Source organism: Urocampus carinirostris, chromosome 1 (genome assembly GCF_059441175.1).
Source record: "Urocampus carinirostris isolate Australia breed hairy pipefish chromosome 1, RoL_Ucar_1.0, whole genome shotgun sequence".
Lineage (NCBI taxonomy): Eukaryota > Metazoa > Chordata > Actinopteri > Syngnathiformes > Syngnathidae > Urocampus > Urocampus carinirostris.
Genome location: NC_142349.1, coordinates 42838147 through 42861658, shown reverse-complemented (window position 1 = coordinate 42861658; position 23512 = coordinate 42838147). Strand labels below are relative to the sequence as shown.

Here is a 23512-nt window from a genome sequence, read left to right as displayed (position 1 = left end):
TACCCCTTCACGTGATTGGGTGCTTTCCCAAAAGCCGTGTCTAATTATTTTGATAGACAGCGTCAACCACTAGTGGGAAACGGAAACGAGAGCTGTCTAACTTGTGATTGGTTCAATCATCCACTCGCTATAAAAAGCAGCTTTTATTGTTTCGAGTCGTCGCTCTCCGGTGCTCGTAACTTGAGTTTACTTTCAATTCACCATTTCAAGAGAGTGTTTCTGCAGATCGTTTCTACAAAAAAAAAAACTCCCACGACATTTTGTTTGTTTGGCGTGTTTCACCGCCTTTCAAATTTTGTTCCCCGACAAGTTGCAGCTTGTTGATATCAGTTGTGGTCTAAAGGGTTAATTCTCTTTAACACGGCCAGTTAACACATTTGCATTTAAAAGCCGAGAAGAGGTTCCATTGAGAGTTTTGTCTTTTGGATTGCAAGTTTGAGCTGCTTGACCCCCCTCCAACAAGTAAGTTGATTCGGTATTTTTCTCCTGCATGCATTGCAAGAACCGCTATTTGGGCATGCGCTCGCTGCTTCTGATTTGGATAAACTTCTTTCAGCTTTACACGAAAACTTTCATTTTTTAACAGTATTTTCAAGTGAGAACAGTGACAAACCCTGCAAGATTCATTTATTTAATGATAAAGTATTTTGAATAACCGATGTGTAAGCTACATTTTTAATAAACAGTATGTTTTTTTTAAGAAAGGGCATAAAATCAGAGGATATGTGTCCTTTAAAGCAGTGGTTCTCAACTTGTCTGACTTCAGGGCCCGCTATTCCTCCCAAAATAACAGTCTCGGCCCAAATCAAGAAAAAAATGGCCACTTTTCAAATTAATCGAAAGAAAGTAATGTGCAGTTTTAGAGCAGAGATAGAATATATATACCCTTTTGCCCATAAACAAAATGACCATCAAAACAACTTCAAATACCGTACATACTGGCATACAAGCCCCCGTTGCTTATGTACTTGTTAAAAAAATCTAGAAATGCACATTTTAAACCATTTACTGTACCTTTAATCAGTGCCTCAATGGCAGACGTTTGTACAATAATTTCACATCTCGCAAAAATGTCCTTCAAGTCGATTGTTGTTGTCAACCTTTACCACATTTCCTTCCTCTATCATTAACTTTCTTTGCACCCATAATTATGGGCAGAAAGGGGAAATAAAACAAACCAAATCACAATGAAATGAGATGTAGTGCCTCAAACACAATTGGGACAGTGCCAATTTACTGAACAGGAAGAAGAGATCGAGCAGGGCATTGTCGCCATTTACAGTTAAGGAGTGTAATTGACCCTCCGTTTCTTCTTAGCATTATTTTTCCTGGGCAAAGGAGCGCGATCCACTGAAACCGCGACTCTCTTCTTTTGGGTCCCGACCCACCAGTTGAGAAACACACATTTCAAAAGCTAAATGTCGACTAGTAAAATTTAATCAAGTCACTAGTATCGCAAGATTACTGTAGCCTAATGCGGCTAAGCCAAGGGGTCTCCCAAAGTTTTCATGCCTGTGATGACAAAGAGCATACCAGCACATGGACTGCTTTGATTCACAGAAATGCGGAAACAATTTTAACTCATTGGAGCGCTAGTAGTGCATGAATACTTTTGATGAAGTAGAGTTAACTACCAGTATAGCCCTTATTCACAAAGAGTCTCAAAGGGCTGCACAGATCAAAGACTATCGCAAACTACGACTATTATGACACCATCCCCCTCATCTAAACCTACATGAGGGCAAATAATACACATATTATCAACACATATTATCTGTGTCTGTCTCTGTCTGTGTGTCTCTGTGTCTGTGTCTGTGTCTCTGTCTGTCTCTGTGTGTCTCTGTCTCTGTCTCTGTCTGTCGAGTGTCATCTGGGTAGCAATGGAAACTGATATTATACTTGCGAATAATATCATCTAATGGAAGCATGTAAATGCTGAAAAGAAGGGGGCCAAGTACTGAACCCTGTGGAACACCACAGGTAACACTAAAGGGCTCAGATGTCATTTCATCATATTTAACACAGTGTGTCCTATCTGAGAGGGTCGGTTTGGCCGTATTCACCACCTATTTAAGATTATCGAGTGACGGATCACTAAATCGGGAAAAATTTCCTGGACAGCCACCATGTCGCGCATCTATAGATTTAAGCCCTTTGATATGTGATGTATTAACACCGTCTTTAGAAATTTCTTCCCGTATGCGTTGAATCTTCTTATTAAAGAAGACCATAAAGTCATGGGCTGAATGGGTAGAACTATCTGTTGCCTCGTTAGCGATGCTACAGTGTCGAAAAGGATTTTGGGGTTATTCTTTTGTGCCGCAATCACCTTCAAAATATAAGCTGATTTTGCAGAAGCAAGAGCTGCTTTATACTTTAACAAGCTGTCACACCAGGTTTGACCGAAAACCTCAAGCTTGGTAGCGCGCCATTTTCTTTCAGATTACCTGCATTCTTGTTTTAAGCGATCTGGTTTCATTAGTCTAAACCAAGGCGTGCGTCTTTTAGGTTGTGATTTAAGCCGTATGGGCGCTACTGAATCCAGGACTCTAGGCAGGGTAGCATTAAACTTATTCATGAGTGAATGAATAGACCCTTTATATAAAGAAAACGACGCAACTATTCCCGAAAGAAGATCAGAGAGCTCAGAAACTATGCCAGTGCTTATATTCTGTCCGCTAAAGCCTTCAGTTTTTTAATACAACATTTGGCCAGCACCTCAAATGTAACTAAATACTGATCAGAAATAACGGTAGTACACGGTAACACCATCACGTTTGAAGTTGAAACTCCTCGAGTCAGAACCAAGTCTAGCGTGTTTCCATCTTTATGAGTCGGCAAATCAATCAGTTGATTAAAACCAAATTTATCAATTAGAGACCGAGACGCAAACGTAAGTAAACTGAGTGGGGAGTTCATATGAATGTTAAAGTCCCCCATAATTATTATTTTGTCTGCATAGGTTACTAGGTCAGACGACAGTTCAGATAATTCATCTAAGAAAATGGAGTATGGTCCTGGTGCGCTACCAGTATATATCAAGTCTTGTTTATTTGTATAGCCTTAAATTACAGGAAGCCTTAAAGGGCTGTACAGACTACTATTACACCATTCCCTGATCTAAAACCAACATGAAGGTGGGGGAAAAACTCAAAAACCTCAGCATTAGGAAATGGAGAAACCTAGCCAACGGGCCACAAATGAGGTAAGCCCCTTTCCAGAATGACCGGGCTGCAATGGATGATGCAAGGGCATCAACAGACAATCATCCACATGAAATATAGGTAATAACGGAGTGTCCGATTGTGAGCTGCCTGAGGTCAACATCATTCATAATCTATTAAATATATAAGTCCAGCCAACATTGTATTGCATACAAATGGATTCACAACATGTCGATCGATGTTACTGATGTAAATAATCAGTAGCGTTAATTCTTAGTGTTAGTATCCTCTAGTGGTAAATGGCAATATTTACTTTCAAAGCACACGGAGAGCATTCAATAGGGGAAAGCGAGGTTTTGGATTCATTAATATTTGGAGAGGGGGTTGTAATTGTAGTCTGTACAGCCCTTCTTGTGATTTAGGGCTACACAAATAAACATGACTTGGCAACACTCCGCCATTGACATCCATGAGTACTTCCGCAAATATGAGCACATTGCGTGTGACATCTCATGTCCTCTTCTGTGCATGCGGGACACTTGGCGTCCTCCACAAGGGATGGAGTGGTATACAAGTCTCGTTTAGATGGAAATGTGAATCTGATTTCACCCAAAAAATTGGGGATAGAGTATTAAGCTCTGTAGTATGTACTTGGCCATTGTGTGTCCTGGCATACTGGTTGAAAAGCACTGCCCAATTAATGTAGTTTTACACCTAAATGCACCTCACCTATTTTTTGTTGTAAATGTGGTCAAGAAATCTTGATGGGTCATCTGTTTAACTACATTTGATATGATCTGAATTGTTTTGGTAATTTATATTGAAATCCAACGCTAATAAATCCATGTTCTTTCAGGTGCAGCGTGTTTGACAGCCCCAGACCAACCGATCTGTGTGGTTTCTCTCAGACAGGCTGGGGACAGAGATGGAGGATTTCAACACGCCTAACTTTGGATCCTTGAAGGAGGAAGTGCACTACTGGCAGGAGCAGGCTGCTAAGCACCAGCACTGGTTTGTTTTTAATGTTGAAAGCCCTTTTCCTTAGCGATGTTGACATTGTCAAGGAAATATTTCCCAGTGTTATTTCAAATATCAAATATTAGTTGATTTTACTTTCAGGTTTATGAAGGAATATTTCTCAGTGGGTTCCCTCAAACATTGCAGGTATTTTCAGACCTCATAAGGGACACTTGTTTAATTGATTTGGTCGCCACGTTTAATAAATTCTTGTCTGCTTACATTAGTTTTTGTATAACTTGGTTGTTGTCACAGGATTGAAGGGGAATTTTTGGCACTCAAAGAAAAATAAGCATTAGTGTCTCCTTTCACTGTACTTGATGCAAACAAACCTTTGCTTTCCCCAAACGATTTGTGAGACATAATTCTCATTTTAATGAGGGAAGTTGATTGAAGATATCCCGATTTGTATGTTTTTAGTGCAGAGGAGGTCCGGTTGGAGCTGGAGGAGTTCCAGCAAATGAGTCGCGACTATGAGGCTGAGCTGGAAGCAGAGCTGAAAGTTTATGAAACTCGGAACTGCGAGCTGCTGGCTGCGAACAACCGCCTGCGAACGGACCTTCAAAACTATAAGGTACCCATGTAATCAGTCAAGCAGGACGGTAAAAAAAACTATAGAATCGTCTTTATTGTTATTGATATCAGTGTTGTGAAACATGGTATTCAATAAGATTGGACATGACACTACAGGGTAAACTTTTTATACAGATAAAACACCGTCAGTATAAATAATCAAAAAAATATATTTACAAAGATGTGCTTAGAGACTGGCCTAAGTTATATCAGTGCATCGTAATAATAGTGCAATAACATTTAGCAGCAGCAAAAATCCCCTAAAACGTTGCTAGGTTTATATTTTCTTTTATTTTTGCAATATTATTTAGCAACAACAACCCGAAAAAGTTTTGTGTGCTTGTTTAGGGTTGTGATGGCCCTGAGGAAGAAAGTGTCACTGAGCCTGTTTGTCCTTATGTTAAGGGACCTGTAGTGCCTACATATGGCAACAGGTCAAGGAGGTGGCGGGGTGGTAAGAGTGCTTTATAATGATGGTTACAGAGAAGGAAGGACAGGCCACATTAAATTTTCCATTTTTTTTTCCATAGATTTTTATAGGCATATGCTATAAATACAGGGTGTCCCAAAAATATGTTCTTGTTTTAGCCACAATTATCTGTATACTGTTTTTGCTGCGCACCCCCCCAAAACAGTCTTGTCATATATTTTACATGCAAAAGGCGCACCAGACTATAAGGTGCGACAAAAGAGCCTGGGGTCGCTGTACGTTGTGCATCCATTAGATGATGCTGCGTTAAAGGGAACATCAACAAAACAGTCAGGAAGTTCAGTCGAATTTTATTAATAGATTACAAACCAGCTTTCTGACAACTCCATTTACTAGCAAAATGAATAAACAGCTGTTTAATTAATTTCTCTAAAGCATTAGTATTTTCGTGACAGTAGCAAGGTTTAACATTTCCTCCATTCAGTAAAAACAGTGATACCTGCCATCCATCCATTATCTGCACCACTTATCATCAGTAGAGTCGCGGGGGTGCTGGAGCCCTGGTTGCCTGCCAGTCGCAGGGCACACAGCGACAACTCACTCACTCATTCACACCTAGGGACAATTTGGACCGGCCAATTAACCTGACATGCATGTTTTTAGAATGTGGGAGGAAACCGGGGTGCCTGGAGGAAACCCATGCAAGCACATGGAGAACATGCAAACTCCACAGAGGAAGGTTCGATCTTATGACCTCAGAACTGTGCCGCACACGCGCTAACCACTGCGTCACCATGCTGCCCCAGTCTGATACCGTTACGTTAAATTAAATGTAACGGCTGTCACAGTATAGTAACAGTCGTAATCGTGCAATAACGAGATCTGCAACTCAATATTGATTTATAGATGAGGCTCACCATATTATAAGGCGCATGGTCAGCTTTTGAAAATTTTTTAGGTGTGCCTTATAGTGCGGAAAATACAGTATATTGAACTGATACATGCCCGACAGACTTAACTTTGAAGAAACAAATAAATAGTACTTGAAAAATTAAAACTATTAATTCTGCATACATTAACATGGTGGATTCTCAGGTCTGGGTGCAATTGTGTCTGTTAATCGAACCTTTTAATTTGAACATGGCCTTATCACTCCACACATTTTTCGTTACATCGCTCCAAGAACCACACGCATTTCTGTATTCTTTGGTTTGGAACATTATCATTGAAAGCATGGACTAATCTTGGAATGCAACTTCTCCATTGACAACGCTTCATGATAAATGATATGGAAATGTCTTCTGCTAATACTTTGTTGAAAAGTTTCCTGTTCTTTCAGCCTCCAACTAATATGTAATTTGAGTGGTGGTAAACCGTGACGTTCGTTCTTTGTTAAACTCCCCCTAAATTGTCTTTCCACTTCTGGGTTTTCCTAATTCAATTCGCATTTTAGAATACCTTTCCTTACTTCAAAGTCAAGTATAGCTGCATCAATCGGGTCAAGTAATGTTTATTTGTATAGCCCTTATTCACAAATTCTCAAAGGGCTGCACAGATCAAAGACTATTGCAAACCAAAGACTATTATTTCACCATCCCCTGATCTAAAACCTACATGAGGGCAAGGAAAAACTCAAAAACCTGAACATTAGGAAAATGAAAACCTTGAAAATAAAAATGGAACTTCGATTTAACTCATATGAAGTATTATCAAAATTATGAAATGTCAATGATAAAATCAATCAAGCTTTAGGCCAGAATGGCGACAAGTGACACAATTCGCAATACACAGATATTGTCAACAAAAAATATACGTCATTCATATGCTATGGAATAGAAGTTTGTTTTAGGCCTAGATTTAAACAGTTCCACTGAGGTTGCAGATCGAATCTCAGGGGGAAGAGCATTCCACAGCACCGGGGCCGAATGGAGCAGTAAGTCTTGTCCACTTTTCCAGCATTGGTGGCTTGCTCCTAAATGATAAAGTCATAACATCTGTTGCATAACATTGATTCTTCTATCTCGCTTCTGCCTGAAGCAGTTTCATAATACTGACTTGTATAATGAATTTTATCATGTGGTAGAAGTCAACTGGGTTCATATGCGGAGGACCCCAAGGGGGAACATGTACTCGAATCTCCAATTTGTTACATGCCAAGTCTAGATTTTTATCAATCAGCTGATTGACTGCAAGTTTTATTGCAGGTTTAAATTGAGCGCGCGTGATTGCTCATTCAGCCTCAGAAACATAAATGATTGAAGAAATGCGGAAAACAAGGAAGGCGCTGTTGATGCCTTTGGCCATGTCTGTTCTTCCATATGACTCGAGCTCTTAAGTCATATTCTAAATAACTCGTCGTTCAGAAATTTGCGTCCTAAGTGGGTTGCGTCAGCGTGATTAAAACAGCTCGAGGAGAAAAAAAAAATTACCACCTGTTTTTTATTTTATTTTTTTCAAGTAACATGTTTTTGATGGGGGCAGCATGGTGGCGCAGTGGTTAGCGCGTGTGTTGCACAGTTCTGAGGTCATGAGATCAAACCTGTGTGGAGTTTGCATGCTCTCCCCGTGCTGCGTGGGTTTCCTCCGGGCACTACGGTTTCCTCCCACATTCCAAAAAAAGTAATGAATGTCAGGTTGATTGGCCAGTCCAAATTGTCCCTAGGTGTGAATGAGCAAGGGACTTGTCTGTCTCTATGTGTCCCCTGCCCACAGCCCGAAGATAGCGGGGATGGGCTCCAGCACCTCTCTCCCGACCCTACTGAAGATAAACGGTGCAAATAATGGATGGATGGATGTTTTTGATGGGCTGGCCTGTTCCCTGAATATGTGCTGCTTTTCTCAGGATTGTGATTTTAAGCTGTCTCTTTCCTGCCTCCCTCCAGGAGAAGTACAACACGCAGCACTCTGAGGCGTGTCATCAGATATGGAAGCTGGAGGGCGAGCTGGCTGAGGCAACGTCCGACCAAGATCACTCGCACAAGTACATCAGGGAACTGGAGCAGGCCAACGATGTTCTGGAGAGAGCCAAGAGGTTAGCAAGGGGTGGTACTTTCCAACCCTTTGGGAGTCCAAACGGAATAGACCAAAGATCAAGAGCCCGATTTTTAACCACTGGATGACGTCTGTGTAACATGTTACACAATTTTAACTCAAAACTCAAGTTGTTTTTCCCCTGAGATGTAAAATCGGGCCTAAAATACACACCCCGACCAGACCCTGGCCCGCTGGTATTAAAGCCCAGCCCAGCCCAAGCCCGACCAATTGACTTGATTTGCAGGACCGAGCCTGAAGCAAACCCTAAATTTCACATTTTCTTTGTAAGGACTTGGAAGGAGAATTGATTTATGATAACAAATTAAAGACTGTATTTTGTAACAAAATCCAAGTAAACAATACTTGTATAAACATCTTTTTATATTTCTGTGTCTGCAGAAGGTTGCATTAACCGACAATTTTCCATCATTGACTGATTTTTTTTTGGGACTTGACGGGCAAATTTTAAGGCTGGTTAAAAATTGGGCCACAAACCGCAGCAACAGTACGTCTTCGAGAAATGAAAGACCAATGAGGGAGTCAAATGAGTGATTTTTTTTTGTTTATGTATCAACATATTGCTGTAGTATACATTTTTGTAAACAAACAAGCATTCATGGCAGGCTGAGCGAAGATTGGCTGATTCAGCTGCTCGGAGTTGTCGGTGGTTGGCAGCTGCATTACACAATTTGGCCACCAAAGGTTGTTAGAGACCCCACAAAAGTAGACCACATGAAAACAGATGTTTATTAATTTTGTTGGTATATATTGGGGGTGCCCTGACACAAAACCTAGCTAGAGACACCCGCAGAGGACTCGAGTACAGCTGTGTTCATTTTCACGAAAATTTGTTACCATACCTACACACACACAAATCTGGATTTATAAAGTAGTTTAGATAAATTGGATTCAGATTAGAAATTTATTTTTAAAAAGTCAGTGAGAGAGAATCCCGACCCCGAACGTAATGATTGATATTATAGGCCCGTGCTTGGGCTTAAGATCTTACCTGTTTCACACTGCTTATGAAAACAGCTGTCGTTTATAACATGCATCCAAAATTTTTTTTAGGGTAAAAAAATTGCCCGATACACTCAAATAAATACATTATATCCTATGTGACTGAAAAGATTGTAGGATTTCTTGCGCCTAATTCAATTTTTAACTTTACCTTTTCAGGACTGCCCATATGTCACTGGAAGACTTTGAGCTCCGCATGAACCAGGCCATTGAGAGGAACGCTTTCTTGGAAAGCGAGCTTGATGACAAAGAGAATCTACTGGAGTCAGTGCAGAGGCTCAAGGAAGAGGCTAGAGGTCACATAGCTTTCCTCATTCCATAATTAACACTTGAACTCCAAATAACACCTTTTTCAACAATACATAAAATTTCTGTGGCGCTTATCCTATTTGGGGTCGCGGGTGTCATAGATTATGTCGATATTTTACACTGCTGGAATCACTACACTCACGGATGTAAGGTGACCGTGGTTGTGTATTGTCATCGATGGTGATGGTTGCAAGTCGACGTCTTTGGTGAGCCACCCCGGCTTCATATTTTTCGGGTATCTTGTTTCAGACTGATATTGATCTTTCTGTGACGAGTATATTTTAAATAGTCAGCATATCTTGAATCCCATGAATTTAAGCTTTCCAATGATATGTGGCATGGCGTATTTCATTGACTGGTGACATCATACAAACACCGTGTCTTGTACGTGTCTGAGACCCATATTTGCTTTACAGTCCGCCGTCGGGATAGTAAATGGTTAATTAGTTTGACTCACCTGACTGTTTTGTTGACGTTCCTACTGTAGCGCCTTATAGTCCGGTGCGCCTTATGTATAGAAAATAAATGACAAAAGACCATTTTTGGGGGGTGCGCCTTTTAATCCGGTGCGCCCTATAGTGCAGAAAATGCGGTAATATGAATAAGATTCCAAAATTCAGTTTAAGATAGATGAACAATGTAACATTGAAAAAGAATCGGAGGAAACCAAGGTAAGGTAGTTGCTTGTAGTCCTACAAAAAAGTGCTCTTATTTTAACCACGTAGTATAGTTTATTAAACATGGCAGACAAGATAGGCTCTTTTAGTATACACTAAGAACCCAATATTGTTTAAAATCTGCTTTCTAAATTTCCTACAAACTCTGGAAAGTTTTGTGTTCAAGTTTTACTTGTTTAAAGTGGGCGTGCCAAACCTTGACAAAATTCAGATTTACTAGGCTAGTAAAATATTCTCACAACATGACACCACAGTAATCATATAGTTAGCTGTGAACAACAATAACTGCAAAAGACAGAAGGAAAACCATCCATCAGTTTGACTACAAGTGTGCAACTGTGCTTGCCAAAGCGCACACACATAGGCAGCCTGACAAAACTGCAGGCACGGGCCACTTCAACAAAATGAATGCTATGTTGAAGGAGAAAAAAGATGCAGACATAAAGAAAAGTGCTTTTACCTGCAACACTTGGTGACAAATATGCAATCTCTATAATCTGCAATTCATGCGGACACTAGTACTACGCGCGCACCTCATCTGTCTCGTGTCAGTGATTAAGATTATGATGGAGACAATTTGTTTATCGGCGCGTTATGTATCTGTAAAGATTTATAGATTTAAATAAAATTGTAATCCTTCATAGTAATCCATATTTTTACTATACATAGCTGTACGTCTTTTTTCTCCTGAAACTGAAAACCGTTTAAAAAAAAATGGTATGATTTTGTAACAGCGTTGCATGTATTACCTGACCTCCTAAGCCTGATCATGAAGCACATCACAGGAACGTTAACTGATTTATGACTGTTTTCAATAATATGTTATTGCACTATTGTTACGATGCATTCCTTTTCATTGCACTTTTTTTTCCCTGGTTCACCTAAAACTTAGGCCCGTCTCCAAGCACTACCTTGTGAATAGTTTTGCCTATTCATCCTGAAATGTTTTTTCTCATTTTTCTCTTAAGTCTTTATTGTGTGTTTATCCTGGAATGCCATGTCTAATATTGTTGGAAACGATGTTCACTACTTTGTTAGCAAGGTCAATAAAGACAATTTGTTATAAAGGGCATTATGAAATACGACAAAATTCCACGTATTAAATTCAGATTGCTGCGAGACAACTCATCATTTCCTCCCATTTATATTCTGTCCTGTCTGGTTGCAGACCTGCGGCAGGAGCTGGCCGTGCAGCAGAAGCAGCGGACTCACACGACCAACCACCCCAAAGAGACTCCATCCTCGACTTTGGCACCAGCCGGCCTCCTCACGCCACCCCTCACTCCTCCAGATAAAATGTCTCCCATGTTGCCCGCCTTCAACGCACAAATGCCGTCCATAAACACAGGTTGGTCCAAAAGCATCACACAACACGTATGAATTCAGTTCATGAAACGCTGTTCAAATCTCAATTTGAAATCTACTGTAAAAGATTTCAGACCTAAATGCGCAAAATGGCCTGGAATTGCCGGGCCGATAGAAGATTTGATTCGGCTGCTTGGAGTGGAGGGAACTGCAGTACTAAATTTGGCTAGTAGCGGTTGTTTAGAGACCATAAAAGCAGACCACACAAAAGCAGATGTGCATCAATTTTGTTGGTATTTATTGGAGGTGCCTTGACAGAAAATCTAGCCAAAGACACTTGGCGTAGGCCAAAAGTACAACTGTGTAAATTTTCACCAAAATAGGTTCAGCCATTTTGGAGCCTATAACTCACGCTCACTTATCGGGATTTATAAAGTAGTATAGATTTAGTATACATATAAGTTTGATTCGATAGATATGTCTAGTGTCATCCTAGGTCTTCAACTTTTTAATCTCACGATATGATATGACTCACAAGAGACACAAGACGGAAACTCGATCTTTTTTTTTTTTTTTTTTTCAAAAAATAAAAATGTATCAATGCAGATTTTTCACATCATATATTAGTTCAGAGGGGAGAATATTACAAAAGGTTTTACAGACTCACTAACCCGGTTGATCAGTGGTCAGCAACCACTGGGACCACCAACTGGTGCTGTTTTTTTTCTGTGGTGTAAAATAGTAGTTGTTAACTCACATTTGCAGGGCACTATCATTGTTTACTGTTAGAGTATAATACTTTTGGGTCCTGACCCACTTGTTGAGATACACGGTTAGGGATTATACATGCTATTATTATGTTATAATTTGGCCTATCCACTAAGCTTCACCTCGAGTAACATTTATTGAGGTACACCTATAAAGGTGAAGTGATTTACCATCATGTTTCAGAATTCCATTGATTTCAAAATTAATTGTCTCATATCTTTGATGGTCTGCTCTTTCGTCAGTTGATGTTGGTGTGTCAGGCAGTCCTCTGACGACCTCTGCCAGGATTTCTGCACTTAACATTGTCGGTGAACTGCTCAGGAAAGTCGGGGTAAGAACATTTGCAATTCCTCACACCAAAATCTTACAAGGTTCTTTCGGGTGCTCGCATATTGTGAAGTGCTTGTAAATGCTAGAAATTGTTTCCACTTTTATCATCAATCTGAACCAATAAGTCTACTTAAAATAATGCCAACACATCTGCTCTGGTGGCGTCACTTTGCCATTGAATTTCTTCTTCCCTCGCAATTAACGGCACCGATCATCATTTGGCATAGTCATGTGAAGCGTTCTTGCCCCCTACGGGTAATGCTTAAGATGCTCGGAGGCTGCTGTTTTAATGAACGATGGCTGGAAAGACGGAAAATAGAAACAACAGCAAAAACGTGGAACAAATCCACGCTTAGCATGCTTTAATGTATACAAAAACGCAGAGATCCAACTCTTCACAGTGGGAGTCGGCTCTCTCCAGTCATATGAAGGGCAATTCACTGAGTTGACTAGCTTAACTGATTTGTTTGCTATCTGTTTGTTACATGTTACGCCTTAACTGGGCACTAATGTGTATTAGTGCAAGGTTTAAATATTAACAAAGGACATCTATTATGGGCCATGTGAAAAGGTACCATTTCCCAGTGTTAAATTGTATTAAGAAAAACGTGCACAACTAAAAACATTACTTTCATTTGTATCTATATGTGGAGAGATTGGTTTTAAAAACAAATATATTATCGATTTACTCAAGATCTAAAAATATGTCTTTATAAATGCACACTCAAGATTCAAAATTGCCTATGTAAATCGCAGATATATTTGTGGCTCTGCTAAATATATGATTCAGACTGGATGTTTTCTTTTTTTAATGGTACTGGAAGAATTGGACAATTGAGGTTTGAAAGTCTTTAAGACGTGCCTAAATTTGGCAATGGAAAAAGGTGCACAGACCCTGGGTTGCCGAAACCACATTTGCCTGAGAGTTTCCAAATCTTTTCCACTGTTTTGTGAAAAACGTTGTTGTGTCTCGTTAGAACCTGGAGTCCAAGTTGGCATCATGTCGCAACTACGTCCACGAGCAGCCATCCGGTCTTTGCCTTCCAAACGGGAATTTCCCCAACGCACTTTCCGTCATTGAGCTTTACCACAAAGGGTGAAGATGCTCACTCTTGCTACCAGGGCAACACTTATGATCTTTCTCTTGAACTTTTGCAAAAGTTGGTCAAGAGAGGTTGAACTTCGGGGCCAAACTGCTACTGTGAAACGCGAGCTATTTCAAAACTTCTCGGGAATTTCCTAGTGTGGCCTAGAAACCACTCGTGGATCTTCTGCACTCACACTTCACACATGGACTTTTTGTTTCTTTCTGCTTTACTACACGATCTTGTGAGGAGTGGCGACATAGTGCTCATGTCGTCTTTTAAATGTTATAAGAAAATAAAATTGCTGACACACTTAAGCTGAAGACCTTTAAGATGTTTTCTTTTTCCGACAGCAAAACGCAAATTACTGAACTAGAATGAGCGAGTGAATTGTCTATCTCTGTGTGCCCTGCGACTGGCTGGCAACCAGTTCGGGGTGTCCGCTGGCCACTGCCTGAAGAAAGCTGGGATGGGCTCCAGCACCCACGCGACCCTACAGAGGATAAGCGGCGTGGATAATGGATGGATTGATGGATGGATGGATGGATGAATAGCTTTTTCTATACATTTTTAAGAAAACCCTTCCCCAAGAGTGAATTGCATATAAGAACGGAAATGGGAACATTTTTGCATCACGGGCAGTTTTACCAAGATCTGTTTGTCCCCTTCCAAAAATGTCGTAATATTTGTTTTTCTTTAGAAAACTACACTGAAAATAGAATGAGACAAAAATAAACAATGGTGTCATATTATTTATTTATTTTTTTTTTTTTTTTAAATAGGAAAATGTTAGAACCAAAGAATATTTTTAGAATCCTGCCACTGTTGGCGTGCTTCATTCATCATGAGGTACATGAATAAAAGGATGTAATAGTTTTTTTTCCCCGAAGAAAAATGTATTCCATTAAGAGAACTATAAACTGTTTTTCCACGAAAAATATTTTCCTTTCCTTCAGGTTCTTGTACATCTTCAAATATTTCCTTTAACTAGTCCTTTAAAAAGCACATCCCCCCCAGGTTTGTTTCCTCCAACACCATAGAAGTTTGGCACTGCTATTATGAGTGCATGTATTCAATTTTAATTAATATTGTTTTAAAATGCAAACATGGGTAAAGTTGTACAGAATCTTTGACCACACCAGCACTGATTGCTTATATTTGCAAGAGAATTCATATTTTTCCATGATTTATTGCCAAGTGTCTGTCTTTAAGCCTGTTGAATATGACATCGGAAAACCAAATCAAAAGAAGGAGGCTGTAGATGATTATTCAAACTTTTAAACGTTTATTTCCAAACATTCCATTGTGCAACAACGTGTTTATCAATAGCACAAATTCCACCACGACTTGTGTCAAGAAATATGTGAGTTCAACTGCACTCGTGAGAAAAGTCAAGTGTCTTGAAGGGAAAAGAGAACAATTTCGATTAAATTAACAATCTGCGGATAGCTTGTGTTTCCAAGCCCTCGTGTATTTGGATCGAATGATTAACTTCGGAATTTGTCTTTTTTTTTTTTTTTTTGTAGCTTATGCTATATTTGCCAATGCAAAAAAAAAAAAAAAAAAAACATTCAAGTGGGAAAAAAACGATGTTTGTGTGTTCAGCAAACATACAATTTTGCTCCACCAATATTTCATTTTTTCGACCAAATATGTAATTCTTAAATCTAGGGGTCGTTGACGTATGGCTATTTTCAAAAGTACATCTCGCTCTGAGATCAAATAAGGGCTAAAGTAATCTCTGAAATTCCAATTTTAATGTATTTGAAGTTGAAGTAACACTATAAACAATTTGTTCGATCCAAAATAAATAGGGCAAAGTTTCAACTAGGGTTTACACTCAAACTGTTACACCAAGAGACCCTGTTTTGGCTGCACGTCTTTAAGGAATTTTTCATACGGAAGATCAATAATGTATGTTAACAGATGAGACACTATGATGAAAACCCACAGAACTGTAAGCACCTGAAAACGCCAGCCAAGTACCCATAGTAATATGATGGGATGGGCAGAGCTCTGCACACATAGGGCACTTCCCTAAATACATCCTAATCCTTCTAATTTGCAGTATTTTGTGACATTTTCACAAACGATGTCTGCTCGCATCTTGTTTTGAAACCATTATTTACGACAAGGATGACAGCCAAATGCGCTTCTACGATCTTAAGTAACAGCTGGAGGGAGTGAGACAAAATGTAAGTAGTACATTTGTTGAAATGCAACACATGCTCTAGCATTTTTCCATAGATTTGATCAAATCCTCAAACGGCACACAGTGGGGAAAAAATATGCATAGGAATGGGCTTTTGTCTGGAGAGTGGATTTGTTGGTTTTGTCTTAAAATAAATGGTGAGGCTCTCAAAACAAATTCTAAAATTTTGCTTTTATATCTCTTTGAGTCAAAAAGGTTTCAGACCCCTGTTTTAGTCGGTGACATTTTTAACTAAATTAAAATATTTTGTTTTCAAAATCTAGTTTGATGTCACCACATTTGAATTCAGATAATAAGTTTGATTGCAAAGCCAGAACATTTTGTTTCTGAATATCTAACTGTACGAACGATTGCTATCCATGTTTTGAGTGTGACTGGTTCAATTGCACGCAAAAGCAACTAACTGGCAGCACACCAACTTGCTGCAGTTACTCATCTTGGGGGCATTCGTGGAGCTCCTCTTCAGGCGCCTCAGATGGGAGGCTTCTTCCAGCAGGAGAAGGTGAGCGAGCTTTCTCCTCTTCATTGTCCTCTGGGATCGCCACCGAATTTTCCACAATGGTGCTCCTGCTCCGAACAACACTTCCTCCCGTTAGCGCCCCTAAGCTCCTCATGGAACCCCCGCCAAAACTTGCACCGGCGCCACCACGAGGGCTGGAACCGCCAAAACCTGCCTCACCGCCACGCCTAAAGTAGACCAATAGGAAGAGAAGAAGAAAAGTTCACTGAATGATGAAGCAGGGCAAGTAAGATGCTTAGATAACAGGAGGTTAACAAGTTATTATACTAAAAGTTATACTAATTAACCATATCCTCATTGTAAGGCGCACCCTCCAAAAATAAGATGATTTTAATGTATAAGGTACACCGGACTATAAGGCGTATGGAATTAAAATTACAGTTAAAGCTAGGGTTACACATTAAAGTGCTACATTCCACTAATCACAGTTGCATACATCAGCTTAATGAGCAATGCAAGGGGAATCAAATCCATGGTGTACAGTGCACTGGATCTTAAACACTAAGGACATATAGAAAAGCATTAGATCCCATCATCACAATATTTATACGATACTGTTGATACTATTGGGCTGGGCCATGAGAGTACTGTCGGACATTAAACCAATTCACCCATCTCAAAGAAGAGCATGGCATCGTGGGAAGTAATCTGGCCGTTCTCAAATGTATAAACGCCGCATATTCAACACGTTTTTCACTTACAATGCTTAGTTTCAGCTAAGAAAAAGTAAAACAACATTATCTACTGGAACATATCTGGTACTGTGAATAAAAAATGTATCCCCAGTGGTCTAGTGGATAGGATGGGACCCTCTTCCCGCCGTTATCTGGGTCTTCGGCGCTCTCTTGGCTCAGGCGCTATCAGCAAATAAACAACCATTATTACGCAATAGTGATCAGCGACGATTTTTCAAATGATTAATAATAGCACATATATGGTGAAGAATTTCCAATTTTGTCCGCGTTTACCGCGCACCGAATTGTAAGGCTCACATTCAAGTTTCCGGCCAATTTGGGGTCTTTAAATGCGCCTAATAGTCCAGAAAATACAGTATTATTTCGCAAATCCTCGTTTTTCCCCTTATCATGCTTTTGTTTATGCGTCATTTTATCGCCTTTCCAACATGTGTTGTTGCCATGTGTGACCTGAGTTTGCTCTTGAGGGCTGCCATCTCCCTGCCGAGTGCCTCGTTGGCCTCCGTGGCCTCATCCAGCTCCCTCTGCAGCTTCCTGCGAGAGGCAGCCATCCGTTGCGCCTCCTCCTCCGCTTCCTCCAGCTGAAGCGTCAGCTGCTTCACACGCTTGCTGCTCTTCTCGGCCTGAGCACATGGCGAACGATGACATTGTGTCAGCGACCAGATGTGTGTCACATTCAGGGACCTGGTTGTGTTACCTGATCTTTAAACTGCTGTGCTTGCTTCTTCTCATCCTCCATCTGACCACTTAAGTCTTTCAATTTCTTCTCCTTCTGACGCAAGTTCTTGATAGCTGTCTGGCGCTCCCTAAAATGAAAATGTTTATCGTCATTAGGATCACTGCTACTGTGTGCTATCAAATTATTTACATCAATAGAATCTGGTTGCATTGTATTGCAGGGGTGGGCCGTCAGGACCTGCAAGGTTCTCTGGTGGCCTAAAAATATTTAAATAATGTGATATTAAATATATTTTATCTATTAATATTTATCAAATTATTCGAAGTTGTCTGTTAGCTTCCTTTCATTGGTTTTCCCCTGGTTGTGCTGCCTCCAAATCTTTGCTTTTATAGATACGTACTTAAGCAATTACATTTTAGCCATTACTTGTTGTAGGGTCAGAAATTTTCAGCAAGGTCACGAGGGTTCTGGAGCCCATCCCAGCTCTCTTCGGGCAGTGGGCAGAGGACACCTAAACTGGTTGCCACACAGTCCCAGGCCACACAGAGCCATACAACTATTCACACGCTCATTCATACCTATGGTAAGTACCGTATTTTCCGCACTATAAGGCGCACCGGGTTATAAGGCGCACCCCCAAAAAATAGTTTTTTGTCCTATATGTTCCATACGTAAGGCGCACCGGATTATAAGGCGCTACAATGGGAACGTCGACAAAACAGTCAAATAGTTCAGTCAAACTTATTACCCCCTTAACATTCCGAAAGCTTGCAAAGAAGCAAATACGTGTCTCAGACTTGTACAGAAACAGTGTCTGTACGATGTCACCAATCACTCAAATGCATCGTTCCAAATATCATTCGGAAGGTTAAAGTTTTGGGATTCAAGAAATGCCAAACATTTCTTAGTTTCCGTTTTATTTTTTGCTGGCAACTGTGTGGACAGCAAAGTATTTTTATTGTGCAGGGAAACGGGGTTCTTTAATGTGCATATGACAATAAACACTTTGAATTGAATTTAGTTTAAAAATAGACTGATCACAGAAACATCAAGATTGTTCTAAAACAAGATACCGGGAAAATATAAAGCCGCATAGAACACCTAAGTTCACGTTCAATAATGATACATAACCATGCTCTTCTTACAACCGCGAGTGTCGTAAATCCAGGAGAGTAAAATATTTACAAATACAGAATAGTAAAAAAATGTTTTCTCTATGCAGTAGTGCAACCCAACGTGTGATTCACATTCATCTCTTTCGGCCAATTGCAGGCTTTGTTTCGCTCCTTTAGCCTATGCGAGCCTGTAAATGATAAAAAGGATCCGCCCTCTTTACGTCCGAATAACTTCAGCCAGTAGTGACTGATTTAAATAATGATTGACACATTGGTTGGGAAATGAAACGCCGGTATATAAATCCCAGCATACACCGCGGACTACTTCGCCTTCGGGGGAAAATCTAGTCGGCGGCTGCTTGCCTTAGTTGCAAGACTTTGCGACTTAATATTGATCCATATATAAGGCGCACTGTATTATAAGGCGCACTGTATTATAAGGCGCATGGTCAGCTTTTGAAAAAAAAATAAAGGCTTTTAGGTGCGCCTTATAGTGCGGAAAATACGGTAGTCATCAAATCAACCTGCCATGCATGTCTTTGGAACATGGGAGAAAACTGGAGAAGCACGGGCAGAACATGCAAACTCAGCATCCGGTAGCTGGATTTAAACCCAGGACCTCTGAAATGTAGGGCTGACGTGCTAACCACTCAACAGCAGTGCTGCCCCTGCCAATTATTATACAATTAAATACTCTATTATACATTGCCGCCAAAGAACAAACCGATTATACAGGCTCAAGTATTTTTTAACAAATACAAAGTACTGAATAAATGATTCTTTGTTGTTATCACAATTACTTCTGTACCTTCCAATGACAAAGTGCGGGGGAATTGTTTAGCCAATCAGAATGCAGAACACAATGCACAATAAAGTAGCATAACCATGGAAAGTAAACTGCGTTTTAGCCATAGATTACTGTACTGTTATTGGCCACCATCCCTTGTACCATTACTCTAAGTAAGAATAGTATTGCCACCAATACCCACACATCTCTTACCAAATACAAATTATATTGGCCCTTAGTATTCATACTGGTGAGTACTGAAGAGTTATTACTGAAAGTTAGTACTTACATCTGATTGAAAATAGTATTCAAAATCAGTATTTGTAGTCATTTGTATCATATCTAGCTTAATGGTAATGATACATACTTTATTGGAAGTGAATTGTACCTGAATCATGGCAAGTATTTCATTGAGTTAATATATTGAAGTGAATCCTATTATATCATTGCACACAAATGTGTTGTATCGAAATTTAAGGTAGTTATTGCACATTCGTCGAAAGATTCGGATCAAACCGTGTTCATGATATAAGTGAACACATACAAAAACAAGTCCTAAGGTAAGAAAGTAAGAAACTAGTGTTGTATTGCAAAGTAACATTTCATGTAGAATAAAATAATCTTGATATTGTGGAATCACATGCTCGCCTGCCTCCCCTTTTTACCGGCTCTCGTTCTCCATCTGCTCCTCCATCTCCCTTAGTTTGTTCTCCAGGGCTCCGACAGACGATTTGAGTTTGGATCGGCCTTGGCCTTCCATCTCCTGCACTTTGGCCTTAAGCTCGCGGTTCTGCTTGTCCAGCTGCTGCCTGGCCGCCTCCTTGGCCTGCACCGACGCTCGCGCCGCTGTCAGCTCGCCGCTGAGCTGCTCCACCTGTTCGCACAGAGGTACAGATCTATTTTTCCTGCTCAAAATTAATTGCCAGCCTTTTATATAAGCAAATACCAATGGAAAAAGCAGAGGAAACAATTCCAAACAGTTTCTTGGAGGCAGCGTTGGGAGAAATGCGTTACTCAACTGTTGGGACAACATGGTGCGTTACTCCGCTACTTTTTAAAAGAAGATCACAAATCACAACGTCTACTGCATTTTGGCAGTTGCTCCTTCACTCATGAAGTCACATAAAACCCTCCTTCCGTCAGCAACACAACACTGTATGCAAAAAAATAAACAAGGCTGGGATGTTTATATCTACCTACAAAATACAACTGAGTACAGTAACAGTGGCCATGTCTCAATCACAGACTACAAGTACAAGACATGTGAGTTATCTCAACTTATTTCCTGATATTCTCTCTACTGTTAATACTCACATCCAAGTCGTATTGACAACTATCAAAAAATACTGAATCTACGCATTTGATTTTGTGTCACCAACAGTGAATTGAAGGCAGCACGTGGGGAGGGGGTGTGACTTGTACAGGAACACAATATCAATAGGTCAAACGTGAGGACAGAATTTACGGTAAAAGAGTGCAGAATTTTGGTGTTTTGATTCGTAAAATTATTTTTGCAATACAACATGCCTGGAGAAATACAGAAAATGCCCTTGGACATTACCCAGAAATCGAGAAGGAAATATTAGAGGGTTTGAAGAAAGGAGACAAAATGGATATGGAGTGTCTCAAAACACTATGAAGGTTTCACTGCTTCCACAGGTTGGTGTTTGCATTTCTATTTTATATGTTCTATTTTTTTTTTCTTTGTGCGGCTATTTTAAATCAGTTTTAAGGGGTCTGCTTCAATGTGAGTGTTTCTGGTCACTTGTTTCAAGAGTTATTATCAGGAACATTTTTTGGGTGTCAGTAAACTGGGGGCTTGCACAATACTTTTTAACCTTGGAGAACTCAAGAATCATACTTTTCCAAAGAAAATGGTTCTTGGGTTCTCCAGGGTTAAATAAAGTAACTTAACTGTACTTAACTGTAACTAATTACCGGTAGTTGTTTTCAGTAAAGTGCCCAACACAGCTTGTAAGTCACATAGCAGTTTTTGCAAGATCACAGCGTCTAAGAGTGCCTACAGACGTTACCTGCTGCTGGCTCTTTCTCAGACGCTCGTTAAGGTTCATCATGTTGGTCTGCTCCTCCTCCAGTTCTTCTTCTAGATGGCTAATCTTGGCATCAAGGCGGCGCTTCTCATCAGACAGCATGGTCCTGACGTGGATGTTACCACAGATGCAGCATTTGAAAATGTAACTTATCTCCGCAAAGATTTTGTGAAATTGCATACAAGTGGTTCAAACTAAAAAGTGCTTATCGTGAGTTCAAAAGGGAACGCTCACTTTCCAGAGGAGTTATTGGCAAGCTCCTCAGCTAGCTCATCTCTCTCTGACTCCGCCTGCTTCCGAGCACGCTCGGCCACAGCTAACATCTAAACGACACAAACTCAGTTAGAATGCTTGAGGCGACCTCATCTGGTCTGCCAACACCAGAGCTCTGGTGGTGAAGGCCCAGGCAATGACTCGACCTTTTGATGGTTCTCAGGAGGAACAACCTGGAACAGAAGCTACTTGTGTCCTTCTACAAAACAACAGAGGAGAGCCTTCTGGCATGCGGCTGGGAGCACAGCAGTGGACAGGAAAAACATACAGTAATCAACACAGCCCAGAAGATTAGTGGCTAGGTATCCACTGGACATATTTAAAACTGCAAGACCTTGTTTGACTTGATGCATTTTTATCTTGTGCTTTTCACAGCATTGTCTCGCGGGCCATATAAAATGATGCTATGGGCCATATTTGGCCTGCAGGTGATGAGTTTGATACATTTTTATTGACGTTAAGAAAAAAAAATGAGATTGGTGCAATTGAATAAGTCTTTCAATTTCTTTAAAAAATATGTTGAATGCAGTTTGTACATTTATTTTGTTATAATGGCTTTCCTTTTGTTGTCGTTATTGTAGTTTTACAATAATTATCTTTTCCCATTTTATTCAATCATGTTTGAATAAATTACACTCAACTAAAACTAAATACAAATATATTTGAGTGGACTTAAGGCAGATGTACCTGCTATAATCTTAGAAGCTACACTGCAAAAAAAATACACCAAATTGTGCTAATTCTAGGTGTATTTTTTTCATAAAATGGGGAAAATGAACTACTACCTGTTCGATAAGATCATTTTACTTATGTGATAAGACAAAAGTGAGCGTGTTAGTAAAGCAGAAAACCAAGCCAACACGACTTTATACTATAAGGAAACCATGGAAGTATAAGTAAATGAAAGATCAGGTAATGGTGTAATTCTAATCTTGTACAGTCCTTTGAAACATTTTTGTGATTAAGGGCTATATAAATAAATGTGACTTGACTTGACTTGAAAATGTCTGGCCCAGTACACTAATGACTTTTCTTGACAGGTACCTCATGTAGCTGCCCCACATCAGCTTCCATGACTTTGGATTTACGCTCGGCTTCCTTGGCGGCGACCAGGACTTCCTTCTGGGCGGCACGGGAGTCCTCCAGCTCTCGTTGGAGATCCTTCACCTGGCCCTGAGGTTGGGGAAGGCGGCAGCAGGATCAGCATAGGTGGAAAGTTGGGTTGGGAACCTTTCAGGAATGTTGGGCCATCTGACCTGGATCTTGCGTAGCTGTTTGAGCGTCTCATCTCGTGCCCTGTTGGTGTTCTCTAGCTGGTCTTCCATGTCCTTCAGTTCACTTTCCAGCTTCTTCTTGCCAGCTGATGCCTGAGCGCGCTGCTTCTTCTCTTCCTCCAGCTCTGACTCGAGCTCCCGCACCTGACCAAGGCATGAGGAAAAGAATGACATTTTCCTTTTAGTGGTTTGCAC

The 23512-nt window shown here is 40.3% G+C and overlaps 2 protein-coding genes across 6 annotated transcripts in view; one reads left to right on the top strand and one right to left on the bottom strand.

The window, feature by feature from the left end:
- The first annotated feature begins 112 nt into the window (after positions 1 to 112).
- On the top strand, positions 113 to 14034 carry LOC148374740 (nuclear distribution protein nudE homolog 1-like). Of its 4 annotated transcripts, none has more exons than XM_088355362.1 (9): positions 113 to 462; positions 4073 to 4175; positions 4284 to 4328; positions 4602 to 4755; positions 8067 to 8215; positions 9397 to 9533; positions 11392 to 11571; positions 12539 to 12627; positions 13604 to 14034. In XM_088355362.1, exons 2-9 carry the CDS (start codon positions 4090 to 4092, stop codon positions 13724 to 13726), a joined length of 963 nt encoding a protein of 320 aa, XP_088211488.1. In that variant the 5' UTR covers positions 113 to 462; positions 4073 to 4089; the 3' UTR covers positions 13727 to 14034. The 4 variants fall into 4 exon arrangements, with proteins under 4 accessions (XP_088211488.1, XP_088211480.1, XP_088211506.1 ...); XM_088355354.1 differs by having other exon boundaries at positions 4021 to 4175; XM_088355380.1 differs by lacking the exon at positions 4284 to 4328 and having other exon boundaries at positions 116 to 462.
- A 939-nt stretch (positions 14035 to 14973) lies between these two features.
- The window catches only part of LOC148374739 (myosin-14-like), a 33244-nt gene continuing 24705 nt past the window's right edge, over positions 14974 to 23512 (bottom strand). For both annotated transcript variants that reach the window (XM_088340329.1, XM_088340321.1), the window contains 8 exons: positions 23300 to 23461; positions 23088 to 23216; positions 22005 to 22093; positions 21753 to 21876; positions 20385 to 20593; positions 17836 to 17944; positions 17589 to 17761; positions 14974 to 16610 (listed from right to left, as the gene is read on the bottom strand). In XM_088340329.1, coding sequence (XP_088196455.1) covers positions 16352 to 16610; positions 17589 to 17761; positions 17836 to 17944; positions 20385 to 20593; positions 21753 to 21876; positions 22005 to 22093; positions 23088 to 23216; positions 23300 to 23461 — 1254 coding nt within the window. In that variant the 3' untranslated portion in view covers positions 14974 to 16351. The remainder of the gene's footprint in view (positions 16611 to 17588; positions 17762 to 17835; positions 17945 to 20384; positions 20594 to 21752; positions 21877 to 22004; positions 22094 to 23087; positions 23217 to 23299; positions 23462 to 23512) is intronic.